The 12,195-nt window shown below is 44.1% G+C and overlaps 1 protein-coding gene across 2 annotated transcripts in view; it reads left to right on the forward strand.

Moving 5' to 3' along the window:
• Window positions 1–7,727: 7,727 nt before the first annotated feature.
• ANKRD42 (ankyrin repeat domain 42) overlaps window positions 7,728–12,195 on the forward strand; it is a 52,694-nt gene continuing 48,226 nt past the window's right edge. For both annotated transcript variants that reach the window (XR_009545629.1, XM_060176750.1), the window contains exons 1-2: window positions 7,728–7,859; window positions 11,929–12,092. Coding sequence is in view for 1 of the 2 variants with exons in the window: in XM_060176750.1 (XP_060032733.1) it covers window positions 7,790–7,859; window positions 11,929–12,092 (234 nt within the window). In the remaining variant the exon portion in view is untranslated. The remainder of the gene's footprint in view (window positions 7,860–11,928; window positions 12,093–12,195) is intronic.

Raw genomic sequence — 12,195 nt, forward strand, 5'->3', positions numbered from 1 at the left:
TTAGAGTGTTCTAGGTTCACTCCCCAGTACCACTAAAAGCCAAGCTGAGCAGCGCTGTAGTAGAAAACAAAATAAAAACCCTGTAAAAACAACCACAAAAAGGGGGAGGGGGTGTCAGGTGGTGGCATACCTGGTTAAGTGCACTTTACACATCACAGCACATTACATTTGCACATTACAGCATGCAAGGACCCAGGTTCAAGCCCCTGGTCCCCACCTGAGGGGGAAGCTTCATTAAGTGAAAGAGGGCTACAGGTGGCTGTCTCTTTTTCCCTCTCTACCTACTCCTCCCCTCTCCATTTCTCTCCACTTCTATCAGATAATAACTAAAAATATAGTTTAATAAAAAAGTAACTTAGAAATTTAATGGAAAAAGGAGAAACTGGTGAGATATATATCATTTTGCCTTTTTTTCTGACACTGTGTCATACCACTCCTTACATCTGATTATATTCAGATTTTGCATTTCTACCACTGTGTATTTTAATTTTAAGTGCAGCATAATTTACTTAGCCATTCTTTTACTATTCAAGTTCCTAATAATTTATGAAATGCTGAAATGACCATCCTACTACAAACATTTGAGCAAGTTTCTCTGAAGATTTTACAACACAATAAAAGCTGGCGCAAGGGGAATATATATATATATATTTTCTTTTCTTTCTTTTTTTTTTTAAATAGGTAATGAAATTGTCCTTACTTGGTCATATTAAAAAATCTTTAACTGTGGTCCGGAAGGTGGCACAGTGATAAAGCTTTGGACTCTCAAGCATGAGGTCCTGAGTTCGATCCCTGGCAGCACATGTGCCAGAGGATGTCTGGTTCTTTCTCTCTCCTATCTTTCTTATTAATAAATAAATAAAATCTTTAACCAAAAACAACAGGGGCAACAAAAGGGAATAAATAAATATTTAAAAAAATATATCTTTAACCAGCAAGGCATTTTAGAGTGCACCTTGACCCAACTCCTTCTAACACTCATTACCCCATGATGTGCAATCAGCCATATCTTGCTAATAGCGTCCTTAATTTTGACTTACTTTTATTTTCAACATTTTTGCTTTTTTTCCCATGGGTTTCTCTTTCTCACTGACTTAAATTTTTGAGATGATAAAAAATTAAGTCTATCTTTGGTCTCATCTTTATTGCATCATATCCTGTAACTGTCAAATATTTATGTATCACATTTTTTTTCCTTCACTGTGAATTTGGGGCTTGTCTTGCTTAGTTAAGAAGGGCTTCTTAAGACTTATCAAATGCCAGATGCAGTTCATAAATTAGAAATGAGCAATGCTCTGGTAAGTAAATAAATTTTTTAAAAGGACATCTTTCAACAATTTGTTTGGCTTTATATATTAACTCTCTTTTCAGCCACCAGGTTCCAGATGCCATCAGGATGCCGGCCAGGCTTCCCTGGACTGAAGATCCCACCAATGTGCCCTGGAGCTCCGCTTCCCCAGAGACCCACCCTACTAGGGAAAGAGAGAGGCAGACTGAGAGTATGGATCGACCAGTCAACGCCCATGTTCAGCGGGGAAGCAATTACAGAAGCCAGATCTCCCACCTTCTGCAACCCACAAAGACCCTGGGTCCATGCTCCCAGAGGGATAGAGAATGGGAAAGCTATCAGGGGAGGGGGTGGGATATGGAGATTGGGTGGTGGGAATTGTGTGGAGTTGTACCCCTCCTACCCTATGGTTTTGTTAATTTATCCTTTCTTAAATAAAAAATAAATTAAAAAAGACATCTGTCTGTATTTTTAGCACTTTACTAATATCTTTAGTCTTCTGATTTTTTTTAATGAAAATTCTGAAGTTAGTAATTTTCATCTATTTGAAATGCCACATTTACAGGCTACTTCTGGATTCTAACTAGTTCCACCAATCTAATTATCCAGTTCTGTTCCAATGCCAACTTGTTCTAAATACTCTAGAGCTTTGTAATTCTGTTAAGTATTTGGGTAAATCCTCATTCTTTCTTCAAAAACATTTGCTTTTTAAAAATTTGTGTATATTTATTTATTTTGGCCTTGATTTTATTTTATTGTTGTTATTGTTGTCGTCATTGTTAGATAGGACAGAGAGAAATGGAGAGAGGAGGGGAAGACAGAGAGGGGGAGAGAAAGATAGACACCTGCAGACCTGCTTCCCCACCTGTAAAGCAACTCCCCTGCAGGTGGGGAGCCGGAGCTACCGCCTGACTCCCCACATTTGTTATCTTACACATTCACGTTCCAGATGTTTTAAAAAGTATCTTGCCAATTTTCACTAGAAATTACATTAGGATAACTTGAAATGCAATAAAATTATAATCTGAAGACACCTTTTTTTCCCAAGATACTGAGCCTGAGTAGTACAGCAACATAGCATATATTCTCATTTACTCAGATATACTTTAACACCCTTAAAAGCAGTTTGTTGGCTTTTCTTTTATTTGAACATCCCAAGACTATTTCACTGTTGTTACTAATGTGAATCAAAATTTTCTTTACATTTAAAAGTCAGTTACGGTGGGGAGACAGCATAATGTTATATAAAAACTCTCATGCTTGAGGCTCCAAAATCCCAGGTTCAATCCCCCAAACCACCATAGGCCAAAGTTGAACAGTGCTCTGGTTAAAAAAAAAAAAAAAAGAAATCTAGCTTCCAGGAAATCTAAATTCCATATGTAGTATTGATACTTTGTCATCTTAAGTCTTTGTTGTCAGAGTAAAATAGGATATCCTTACATGATTACTGGGTTTATTTTATTTTTTTTATTTATTAGCTTATTTTTATTTTTAGCTTATTAGGGTTTCTAATTTGATTTAAACTCTGAAATACGTATTTTCCTATATAATTACCAAAGTTAATTTTTTTTTTAATTTGTACTGATTCACTTTTGATTTTCAATATTCCTTTATTTGTGGTGTCTATTCCACACACACACACACCCCCCAATAGTTTTCTTATTCAGACTGTTCCTTTCAAATACCAGCTACTATTACTGCCAATTTCCTCTTTTATTAATTTCTGCTTTTATTTTAAATTTTCTTTCTGGTCAGTGTCCAAGTGAATAAAGACCCGTGCCTAAGGCTAAAATAAACCAAAAAAAAAAAAATTTCTTTCTGGAAATTTTACTTGTACCCCTCCTTTCCTACCTGTTCCTTTTCTGAACTTTTCTGGCACATATATCTCCCTGTTAGAATCTGTCATATGTCGTCTTACCCACTCAGGAAGCATATGCATGTCATACAGCATAGTGAAAACAGAACCTTTACCATTACTATGTAAATAGTTATAAACATTGTATTACTCTGCAGTTAGTCAGAGTATGTCCAATTACCACCTGATCTTGGTCATATCTGAGCTTTTTCTTCAACTGTAAAAATAAAAATAACAATAAAGATTAAGTTTGGAATGATTTGCAAATCATTTAGTATAGAAATTGGCCCTCATTACTAACTCCATACATATCTGTTCAGACAAGCTGCCTTACTTCTAAAAATGTTGGTGTTTGTTTTTTGTTTTATTTTTTTCCTCCAGGGAATCCACTGCTCCTAGAGGTTATTTTTCCCATTTTGTTGCCCCCTTGTTGTGGTTGTTATTGTTGTTAAAGCTGTTGTTGTTGGATAGAACAGAGAGAAATCAAGAGAGGAGGGGATGACAGAGAAGGGGGAGAAAAAGATAGACACCTGCAGACCTACTACAATGCTTGTGAAGCGACCCCCTGCAGGTGGGGAGCCGGAGGCTGGAACCGGGATCCTTAAGCCGGTCCTTGTGCTTTGTGCCATGTGCACTTAACCCGTTGTGCTATTGCCCAGCCCCTGGCATTTTTCTAAAAAGGTTGACATGAATTCCCAAATCCCTTTCAACTATAAAAAACTACTTTTACCATGTGACAATTATCTTGTAAATCACAATATTCTCCAATAAATTGATTTAGAGAAAATAAAATCCAGAAAACCATTTTCAATCTATCATTTCATCAACCAGACTGGCCACTTACCTGATCGACCAATCCACTTACCCACACACATTTCTTTAAGATGAATAGTCTCTGCTCAAAGAATCTGTTGACTTGAGAGTGGGGGGTGCAGGGAAGAGGTGAGGACAGACTGTAAAATAGATGAAGTATATAATACAATGTGATATGTAGTCAAATAAAGACTGAAAATTCAGAGATTTGGGAGAAGTAAGCATATTTAAAGATCTAGGCTGGAAACTAAATTGAGATACTCCCTAGCCTTCTATCAGGCAATTAACCTTTGTACTCTATTTCTCTATCTTAAAAGGGGTGGGGGTTTCTATGGACAGGGGAGAAAGCATAATGGTTCTACAAAAGGCTTTCACAGCTGAGACTAGGAGGTGTCAGATTCAGTTCCCAGTACCACTATGAGCGAGACCAGGTCTCTCTCCCTGTATCTCTAGGATAAATAAAATATTAAAAAATAAAGTTATACTCTATGGTGAGATGGCTTACTTGGATAGTGCATTGTTTTGCCGGGTTCACTACTCAGGTTTGAGACCAGCCTCCAGCTTGTTGAAAGAAGCTTTGGTGCTGTGGTCTCTTTTCACTATCTCTATTAATAAATAGACAAACAAACAAACAGACCTATCCTGGGTAGACTACATTTTAAGGTAACAAGGAGTCAAGAGATACCTCACCCAATAGAGAGCATACTTTACCATGTGTGATGACATGGGTTTGAACCCCTGGCCATCACATGGGAGGGCCATGCAGGTGTGCTGGGGGAGCTATAAAATCGTGCAGGTATGAAGTCCCAGTGACAACCCTAGTGGCAAAAAAAAAATAAGTATGGGCTGGGGAGATAGCACAATGGTTATGCAAAAAAAAAAACTTTCATGCCTGAAGCTTTGAGGTCTCAGGTTCAATCCCCAGCACCACCATTTTGCTCTGGTAAAAGATAAAAATAAATAAGGGGGCAGGCAGTGGGGCATCCATTACATGCACACATTACCAAGCGCAAAGACCCTGGTTTGGGTCTCTGCTGGGGACCTGTAAGGGGGAAACTTCACGAGTGGTGAAGCAGGTTTACATGTGTGTGTGTGTCTCTCTCCCTCTCCCTTCTCAACTTCTGTGTCCTAGCAAATAAAAATTTTTTAAAAAAGAGAGAAAAAAACAGAAAAATGGCCTTTGAGTGCAATGGATAAAACATTGACATCAGGCATCAAGCCCAGTCCTCACCCTGGTGGCAATAAACAAAACATAATAAAATAATAATAATACAACTAATAAAAAAGAACATTATTACAGTGTCACACTCATCAGATGAGCTCAACAAATGGTAGTTATTATTAGTATTACAAATGGTTATGGACGTTTAAATAAAAGCAGTTTGCCTAAACTCGAGATGAAAGTTAGGTTCAAGGGAATTTCTGAAATGTATCCAGAAAATAAAACTGAGAAATACACCTGCAGCTGGGGATGGGAAGCTTCTACAAACATAGAATCAGAAAACAGTGTCCATGGCTCTAGTCTTCCTGGAGGAATAAGACAACTGTGGCAAGTAATAAGACTATAACACACACAACAGGGAGTCAAGGTCAGTAATGTTGTCAATGGGCAGAGAACTCTATTTTCTGTATCCTCAACTGATAGTATAAAACTTACCCCCTATATTTTCAATAAACAATGAAAGGAGAAGTTTTTTACAGGAACAGGATTGGAGGAAAACATCTGGGCCAACCAGTTCAAAGTTAACATAAAGGGACCCAGCAGTGGCACACCTGGTTGAGGCCCTTGGTCCCCACCAACAGGGGGAACGTCTTTCGCCCTTTTTCTCACCCACTCTACCCTCTCAATTTCTCTCTGTCCAATCAAAGTAAATAAGTAAAATAAGGATGGAGGCGATATCATAAGTCATGCAAAAGGACTTATGCCTGAGGCCCCTAAGTCCCAGGTTCAATCCCCCGCACCACCATAAGCCAGAACCGAGAACTGTGGTAAAAACAATAATAAAAAAATAAAATAAGGTGGTCTCAGAGATGGTACAGTGGATAAAGCATTAGACTTTCAAGCATGAGGTCCAGAGTTCAATCCTCGGCAACACATGTACCAGAGTGCTGTCTGGGTTTTTTTTTTGTTGTTTGTTTTTTAAGATTATTTATTGATTGATGAGAAAGATAGGAGAGGAAAAAAAACAGACAGCACTCTGGTACATGTGCTGCCTGGGATAGAACTCAAGACTTCATGCAAGCCCAATGCCTTATCTACTGCACCGCCTCCCAGACCACTGATGTCTGGTTCTTCCTCTTCTCCAATCTTTTTTTTTTTATTATTAAATAAAATATTTTTAAAAGGAAATAAAATACGTAAACATACAATGAAAGAAAGGCACCGCAGTCTTGCAGTCAAGAGACCTGGAACCGTCTTCTGACTCGTGACCTGAGCCTGCAGACTGGCTCTATAACTTACCTGACGCTTATTATCAGCAAATGCCTGACACCTTGAATCCCTTCGCCTGTAAAACACGGAGAACACCTACCTTACCAGATTACTGTGAGAGCTAAGTACCCAGCGGTTATCAAAAGGCCTGGCTAGTGAGCATTCAGTAACGACAGCGGTGGCCGCTAACTGCTCCACTCGGTCGTTCCCACACCCGTGAATAGACCAGGGAAAGCTTTTCTCCGACGATGCGGCGGCCCCCGACAGACTGCACCAGGCTTTCCAAGGACGAAAGGCCCCACCCGGGCAGCGCCACAAGTCACCTACGCAGACGGCTGTCCCGGGGCCTGCGTCGCCGAGACCTAGAGGACAGGATCGACGCCAGACCGTGCCGGAGACCGGATCCAGCCTGGCTGAACGTGAGTCAGGGCCGAACCCGCCTACACCCCGTTCACACCAAGCTTGGACTCCCGCACAGGCCTAGACCGGAAGGGGGGGGGGGGTGAACAAAACCGGAAATGACGACTGAAGGACTAGGACGTGACCACAGCACGCCGGAAGTGCTTTCGTTTCCTAGGCGACAGTGCCGCCAACTCTCGGGGTGGCGGTCGCTGGTGGGTTAGCTAGAAAGTGATCCGCTGCTTAGGGGCCCAGCTGCTGGCGACCACCGCCAGGGCAACTGGCCGGGAGGAGCGACCGAGGACGGCGGCCGCCGCTGCAGCCGCCGCGCCTGGAGGATAAGCGGCTGCTGCGGTCGGGTCGGTGGAGAGTTGGCGAAGGCCAGGACTGCCAGGTGCTGCCCAGGGGGGGACGCACCCGGGAAGGCTGCCAGCGCAGCCGTGGGGCGACTCTGGGCCCAGACGCTGAAGAAGGGGCCTCCTCGCGACGGGACTCCAGGAGGGTCAGCGAGGGCCCCGGCTGCCGCCGCAGTGATTCCAGAGAGGGACTGAGGGGCGGTGGCGGCCCTGGTCAGCGACGCTCTCGGGAGACAGTGAATGAGGACCTCGGCCCCCGCTCCAGCGAGGCCTCGCAGGAGAGCGGCCACGACGACAGCCCCCTTCGCCACTCTTGGGAGGAGCCTGGGAGCCTGGATGGCGGCCTTAGCCTTAGCGATTCCTGGGAGGCAGTGAGCGAGGACCGGGGCTACGCGGGCAGCGACTCCTCCGGGGCGAGCGGCTACGAGGACGCGGGACGCCGCCTCGGCCGCTCCTGGGAGCCTGAGAGTGAGGACGCGGCCGCGGGCCGCGGGAGCTTCTGGGAGACCCCCGGGGAGGACCGCGGCGCCAGGCCTGGCGACGCCGAAGGACACGGCCGCAGCGGGGACCCGCGGGCGACCGGCAGCGAAGACCGCGGCAGCCGGGGCCCGGACTCACTCCGCACCCTCCGCGCGAGCAGCCGCGCCATGCCGAGCATGACGCCCGGGGTGGCCGAGGCCGGGCCCACCGGGTGCGCAGGGGAGACCGAGACCCCCTGTGAGTCAGCCTGCTCCGGGAGCGCCCCCCGCATGCCTCCAGCCCTTAGGCCGCCCCTTGCCCACTCCCTGCATTGTCCTTACTCATTCCCCCGAATTTCAGCTGCATCCCGAGTTTGCCTCCCTTTATTCGCGGCTACACTGACCCTGACACTGAAGGCCCAGATTTATTTTTTATTAGTGATTTAAGAATGATTGCAGATTTGTGGGATAAGAGAGGACAATTCCACACTATTCGCACCACCAGAGTTCCGTATCCCGTCCCCTCCATTGGAAGCTTCCCTGTTCTTTATCCCTCTGTGGGTGTGGGCCAAAGATCTTTATGGGGAGCAAAAGGTGGGGGTTCTGGCTTCTGTAATTGCTTCTCCGCTGGACACCGGCTTTGACAGGTCAATCCACACCCCTAGCCACTTCAAGCCCAGATTGATGTCAACTCTTGTCAAGTTCTAGGCATCCTTTTTGATTCTGACTGGGTTTCTCATCAGCATTTGACCTCGTGGAAGGGGTATTAGATTTATCTGCTTAGAAAAACACTCGGTTGACTCTTCCCCTTTCTTGGCCGATTTCTTTCACGCTCATTAAAAATGTGGTTTTGGGGAGCTGGGCGGTAGCGCAGCGGGTGAGCTCACGCAGCGCAAAGCGCAAGGACCGGTGTAAGGATCCCGGTTCGAACCCCCGGCTCCCCACCTGCAGAGAGTCGCTTCACAGGGGGTGAAGCAGGTCTGCAGGTGTCTTTCTCTCCCCCCTCTGTCTTCCCCTCCTCTCTCCATTTCTCTCTGGCCTATCCAACAACAACTACATCAATAATGACTACAACAAATAAAACAGCAAGGGCAACAAAACGGAATAAATAAAGTTGTTTTTTTTTTTTATGTGGTTTTGAAGGTGGCCAGGCAGTGGCATTGGACCCAGGCAAGGATCGTGGTGCGAGCCTCCCACCTGCAGGGGGTCACTTCACAAGCTGTGAAGCAGGTCTGCAGGTGTCTATCTCTCCCTGTCTTCCCCTCTTCTCTCCATTTCTCTTTGTCCTACCCAACAAAAGCAACAACAACAAAAGGAAAAAATAGTCTCCAGGAGCAGTGATTCATAGTGCACAGAGCCCCAGTGATAACCCCCCGAGGCAAAAAAAAAGTGGCATTTGGGGGTGGGGCAGTGGTGCACCCAGTTAAGCGCACATTACCAAAGAAAGGCAAGGAAGGAACAGGATTTCAGCCCCGGCTCCCCACCGACACAGGGTTCACTTCACAGCAGTAAAGCAAGTCTGCAGGGGTCTATCTCTCCCTCTTTCTGTCTCCCTATCCTCTCTCAATTTCTCTCTATCCTATCTAATAAAAATTAGGAAAGAAATAAAAGGAAAGTGGGGGTTAGATAGTATAATGGTTATGCAAAGAGACTCTTATGCCTAAGGCTCCAAAGCCCCAGGTTCAATCCCCCTCACCACCATAAACCAGAGCTGAACAGTGCTCTGGTTTAAAAAAAAAAAAATATATATATATATATATATATATATATATATATATATATATATATATTGGGAGTCAGGTGCTAGCTCAGCGGGTTAATCCCACGTGGGGCAAAGCTCAACGACTGGCGTAAAGGATTCCGGTTAGAGCCCCGGCTCCCCACCCGCAGAGGATTTGCTTCACAAGTGGTGAAGGAGGTCTACAGGTGTCTTATCTTTCTCTCCCCCTCTCTGTCTCCCCCCCCCTCCATTTCTCTTTGTGCTATGCAACAACAACATCAATAATAACTACAACAATAAGACAAGGGCAACAAAAGGAAATAAATAATAAAAAAGTTATTAAAAGTAAAGAGGGAAATGGCCACCAGGAATGGTGGATTCGTAGTGCTGGCACCGAGCCCCAGAGATAATCCTGGTAACAATAAGAAAAAAAAAATGAAAAGACAACTAAGGCAACAAAAGAGAATAAATAAAAGAAAGAAAATGAAAATGAAATCCCTCAATAAAAATAGGAGCAGGGGTAGATAGCATAATGGTTATGCCAAGAGACTCTCATGCCTGAGGCTCCAAAGTCCCAGGTTCAATCCCTCATACCGCCATAAATCAGCTGAGCAGTGCTCTGGTAAACAACAAATATATATATATACACATTATATATATATGTGTATTATCTTTTATTTATTGGATAGAGACAGAAATTGAGAGGGAATGGGGTGATAGGGAGAGAGTCACGTGCAACACTGCTTCACCACTTGCAGCTTTGCCCATGCAGGTATATGTTGTAACTGTGCGCTCAACCAGGTGTGCCACCACCCAGCCCCATATGTCTGCTTTCTTTCCACTCTAGGAGCAGTGGATTTGTAGTGCAGGCACAAAGCCCAGTGATAACCCTGGAGGCAAAAACAAAAACATGTGCCTATGTGGAATACGGCTGTGGTAAAGTCTTTATTATTGATAGGGAAGACAATTGAACCTGAGTATCACTCTGGCATATGCAATGCTAGGGACAGAACACAGGACCTCAAGCTAGTAAATTCAGTACTCTGGCATGGTGCCAAACGTGGTAAAGTCTTTTTCCTGGAGAGTAAATATTATAGGGAATACACAAGTCATATTTCAAATTGGATTTCTTTCCTCCCCCTGCCAGAACTATGGCATCTAGAATTTTCACAAGATATTCTGATAGGATTTCTGAAGGTAAAATCTATGAAAATGTGGGTAAAATCTCAGGTTCTTACTTGGCCCCATGGAGTTTTTCTTGGGCTAGTAATACTCAATTCCCCAACAGTTTGCCCAAAACACCACCTTAATGCATTTACCTATTTATGGTTCCAATAGCTTCTGATTTAGATAAACTGAATTTTACTCCATTTTTCTGTATTTACTTAATTCTCCAGATCCAAGGTGGCAGTTTGCCCCATGACCTCAATTCTCTGATGGATCCAGGAAAAGTTGATTTTTTTGTTTTGTTTAACATCTTATTTCCAGATCGGTTAAGCTCTGTACTTTTAACATGGATTATGATATTGACAATTATTTTTATTTATTTTTTTTGCCTCCAGGGTTATCTTTGGGGCCCAGTGCCTGCACTATGAATCCACTGCTCCTGGAAGCCATTTTTTCCATTTTTTTATAAGTAGGATAGGATGGAGAAAAATTAGGAGGGAAGGGGAAGATAGAGAGGGGGAAAGAAAGACACCTGCAGGCCTGCTTCACTGCTTGCCCTCCGCCCCTGCAGGTGGAGAGCCAGGGATCAGACTGAGAACTTGGAGCCGGTCCTTGCACTTTGTGTTCTGTGCGCTTAACCCGGTGTGCTACCGCCCGACCCCCAATCAGTTAACTAATTAGAAAGCCAATTAGTTTTACAATAACTAATTGGAAAGCCAAAGTACTTTTTTTTCTCTGTTGAATCATTTCTTTATTATTTTAGTAGTACTTCCTTTTTAAGAAAAATTGTGTTGGGGAATCGGGCGGTAGTGCAGCGGGTTAAGCGCAAGTGGCGCAAAGCACAAGGACCGGCTTAAAGATCCTGGTTCGAGCCCCGGGCTCCCCACCTGCAGGGGAGTAGCTTCACATGCGGTGAAGCAGGTCTGCAAGTGTCGTTCTCCCCCTCTCTGTCTTCCCCTCCACTCTCCATTTGTCTCTGTCCTATCCAACAACAACGGCATCAACAACAACAACAATCACTACAACAATAAAACAAGGGCAACAAAAGGAAATATCTTTAAAATAAATTTAAAGAAAAATTGTGTTACCTGCTTTAAGCACTGATTTTTTTTTTTTTTTTTAACGCTCCAGGGTTATCGCTGGGGCTCTGTGCCTGCACTACGAATTCACTGCTTCTGGAAGCCATTTTTCCCGTTTTGTAGGCGCATTGTTGTTGTTATTGTTGTAATTGCTGCTGCTGTTGGATAGGACAGAGAGAAATTGAGAGGAGAGGGGAAGACAACGAGAGGAGAGGAGGACACTTGCATACCTGCTTCCCCGTTTGTGAAGGGATCCCTCCGCCCCCGCAGGTGGGGAGCTGGGGGCTGGAACTGGGATCCTTGCGCGGGTCCTTCTGCTGAACTACCGCCAGGCCCCAGTATTTTGATTTTTTTTTAAATAGGTGCCAGGAAGAAGTTGCATTTTGGTAGCATACATGATGCAGTACGAGCTGGAGATGTCAGGCAGCTTTCAGAAATAGCAGAACGTGGCAAAAGCATTAATGAAGTTGATGCTCTACATAAATTTAGCCCTTTACATTGGGCAGCGCATTCTGGAAGTTTAGAGGTAAGAAGTTGTATAAACTGTTTTTGTTTGTTTGTTTTTAAGATTTATTTAAGGGTGGGGGAATAGCTCATCCAGGCAGTGCATGCCTGCCATGTATGTTGTT

The sequence above is a fragment of the Erinaceus europaeus genome, chromosome 17 (assembly GCF_950295315.1).
Source record: "Erinaceus europaeus chromosome 17, mEriEur2.1, whole genome shotgun sequence".
NCBI classification, from domain to species: Eukaryota; Metazoa; Chordata; class Mammalia; order Eulipotyphla; family Erinaceidae; genus Erinaceus; species Erinaceus europaeus.